General features: G+C 26.2%; 1 protein-coding gene across 1 annotated transcript in view; it reads right to left on the bottom strand.

The window, feature by feature from the left end:
- LOC105627377 overlaps positions 1-3380 on the bottom strand; it is a 150110-nt gene that overhangs the window by 101424 nt on the left and 45306 nt on the right. Inside the window, exon 11 of the mRNA XM_012208659.1 lies at positions 2568-2594. Coding sequence (XP_012064049.1) covers positions 2568-2594 — 27 coding nt within the window. The remainder of the gene's footprint in view (positions 1-2567; positions 2595-3380) is intronic.

Here is a 3380-nt window from a genome sequence, read left to right as displayed (position 1 = left end):
CTTGATAATATTCTATTTAATTATTTAATTATAATGGTTATAATTTAAATCATTCTTACAAGCTTTATTGTTATTATTAAATTCATTTATATAATTTTTATCTTATTAATTATTCAAATTAAGAACATAAGTAATACTCTTGTGAATGAGTAAATAATGTTTGAAAATTTGGAAAATTAATATATCTAAATATTAGGTATGGGAAAAAGTTCGTGGCGTTTTTTAATGCCATCTAACGGGAAAAACGCCATGAACTTTTTCCCATACCTAATATAAATATTTATTTCATTAAGTTAATTTCTTCATATTAAATAATGAAATGTATTATGAGGTAATAATTTTTACTAATATCACTTATTTCAAATAAAGCTGTAATAATAATCATTAAAAATGCAACAAGTTCATAATAATTAATTAAAAAGAATTACGCATATTCTCATAGGAGCATTTAACCCTTAAACCCTTAGAAGCATATACGGCTCAAGGTAAGCCTATAATATCTACATAGTTACAACCGACCTTACGTAATACGTGCGGTTCGACTATTCGCAACGAACCATAGATTATGGTATGTGGCTAACTATGCGCTAAACTACTTTGTGCTGGCACAATAGGGAAATTCCGGAGTGCAAAATACCAGGAGATACGTTGAAATGAGAGAACAACGAGCATTTATGGTTTTAATGAGGCTTGGTTTGTGTTGGATGCATCGAACATATATTTTCAAATAAATAAAATTTTTGTTAGAATTGCGAAATTAAAGTCAACGTTAGATGTTAAGGCATCATTGAATTTACGAGTAATTTTTCTAATGTAATGACCCTCTGTAAAATAAAAATTATTTATATTAACTCCAAATTATACTTTCAATATACAATGGATATAATTCCATTAAATTTAATAAAAGGATTTCAATTGCTACTAGAACAAAGTCTGCTTTTCCTCCCAAATCTATTATGTTTTAAATATAATCTTTTAACAATGAATAATAAAGTATAAAAAATGATTTTTGTGCATAAACAAAGTTTTAAAGTTGAAACTGTAAGATACAATTATAAACAATTTTATATAACTTTTAAATACTTATCAACTAATTTCAAATGAGTTTTATTTGAAGAAGATTCTTTTTATTTGTTACTTATTTATGATATATGTGAGTGAACTTTAGCAAAAATTAAAATTTTAAAAGTATTTTAAAAGTATTTTAAAAGTAATATATAACTTTAAAGTAATATATTTTAAAGTAATATATTCTCAGCTACAAATAAAGAAACAATGCATTTCATTAAAAAAATTGAATTCTTATTGAATTATTATGTTCCAAGTAAATTAAGAGTCATTGTCCCCCTAAGAGTCACTGTTCCCATGTGATTAAAAACGTCGTCTGAATAAAAAAAGAAACATCGCTTTTTTTTCCTTTTTCACTAATTCCTGCAGTCTATACGGATACTAGGTATCTCCATATATGATTATAAACGACAACATTGCGAAGCAATCTGGACTGTGTTTATAATATGCTTGGTATTTCGCTCATTATATTGTATTTGCACGACACACAATGCGGTAATTAGAAGGTGCTCGACACGGTAAAACCGTTATTACGAGAGATACAATTACATCGCGCCTGCTTTGTGTTTCCATTTGGCCAAGAAAATAAGATAAAGTGAGAATCAAAAGATTCACATGGACATGCACAAAGGTATCTCGTAACGTAGTCGCAAAAAAAAACCCACTACGATAATAGTAAGATGGATAGTATCATAAAATAAAACGACAAATCCGTGATAATAGCAGACTTATATTTTCATATCATTGATATTCCTACAAAACTGCGTTAATATTTTAATAGTATTAAATATCAATAGTTATGTTAATTAATTAGTTTATGTTAATTAATTAATGGAACATCAATTTATTAGAATAAAATAGAGAAAAAATCCGTTATATTATTCTCTAAGAAAACATAGAATTACAATACGTTTTGTAATTGTAATAATAAAAACTAATAAATATCATGTGAGCTCTTAAGATTGTATAATATCTATAAAAAGTAAAGCAAATTTAAATGGATAAGTATATGTGTACTTTTTTATATTCCAATAAATGTTCAATTAAATATTATCATAATTAAATTCTAATTAAAATTCTAATTAATCTGGAAAAATTACATACAGCTTTATCGATATTCGATTTTTAGAAAATAAATTAAAATGACAGACATCTCGTGAAAATATTAAAAGATTCAATAATTTTATAGGATAAAAAGATATTTTTAAATGACATAAAAAGTTTTAATAATCAAAATTCTAATTAAATTTTTCTTAAAATAAAATTCAGTTAAATATCCAGTTAAATATTTGATATCGAAGTAAAAAATTTTTATAACAATTTACATACACAATCTAGAAGAATACATGGTTATCGATTACAACATTCTTATAACATTTATTTCATATTGAGCGAGATTGATAATTAATACTGCGATCGAGAGCGAATTATAATTTTTATATATCTTATCTATGTAATATTTCCACTATTATTTTTGTTTACATTGATAATAATCCAACAGGGATCAAAACGTTTGGTTTTGTTTTGTTACCGGCAAATTAAAGTTTTATATTTTAACTATATGACATGTTTATTTATTAACGGTTTCAAATTTTAATTTACGATTAATCTTAAGCTCCTTTGTCTTTCTGTTTTTTAAATTTATTGAACCTTGTTACTTTTATAGTTTGATATCAAAATATTTTTGTACTATAAATATTTCAAATATTGTACGTAAAAAAGATATTTACGGACGAATGTATATCGTCAAAATTATTTTTTAAGAATAATGATATGAAATGGCTTTGAGATTAAATCCAATTAATTAAAATTATTTCTTAAAAATTAATTATATTTTTTATCGGATAGATTACCATAACTCACTTAATAGTGCGACAGAGAATCTAACAAATAAAGAAAGAACTACTTACATGACTCAAAGAACGTGTGAATATCACCGTTAGTTGAACCTAGTAATTCGTTATTTTTAATTAGTCGGATGTAACATGTCATATAGATGAGACAGACGAATCGATCTTTCTGGAGATAAAATGTGTCGCTGAATATGAGCTTCAATCCGCGTAAAGTAGGATTCTACGGTTTGCGACGCGAGGCCGTATAAATATTTTAGTTCAGGCAAAGCTGTCGAAGATTGCTCGAAGAAGCCATAAATCAGGTGACAAGGCCGCGAAAACAGCTCGCGAGATTGGATTTTGCGAATTCCAAGATGACTTAGTACTGACGTGAGGAGCTTCTCGGTGAAAAAAGTGAAAATTGTGAAATATGACTGTTTATAGATTTGAGATTTAAGGAACGTGGATTAAATATGATAG

This window comes from Atta cephalotes (assembly GCF_000143395.1).
Source record: "Atta cephalotes unplaced genomic scaffold scaffold00008, whole genome shotgun sequence".
Lineage (NCBI taxonomy): Eukaryota > Metazoa > Arthropoda > Insecta > Hymenoptera > Formicidae > Atta > Atta cephalotes.
This window is presented reverse-complemented; position numbering and strand designations above follow the sequence as displayed.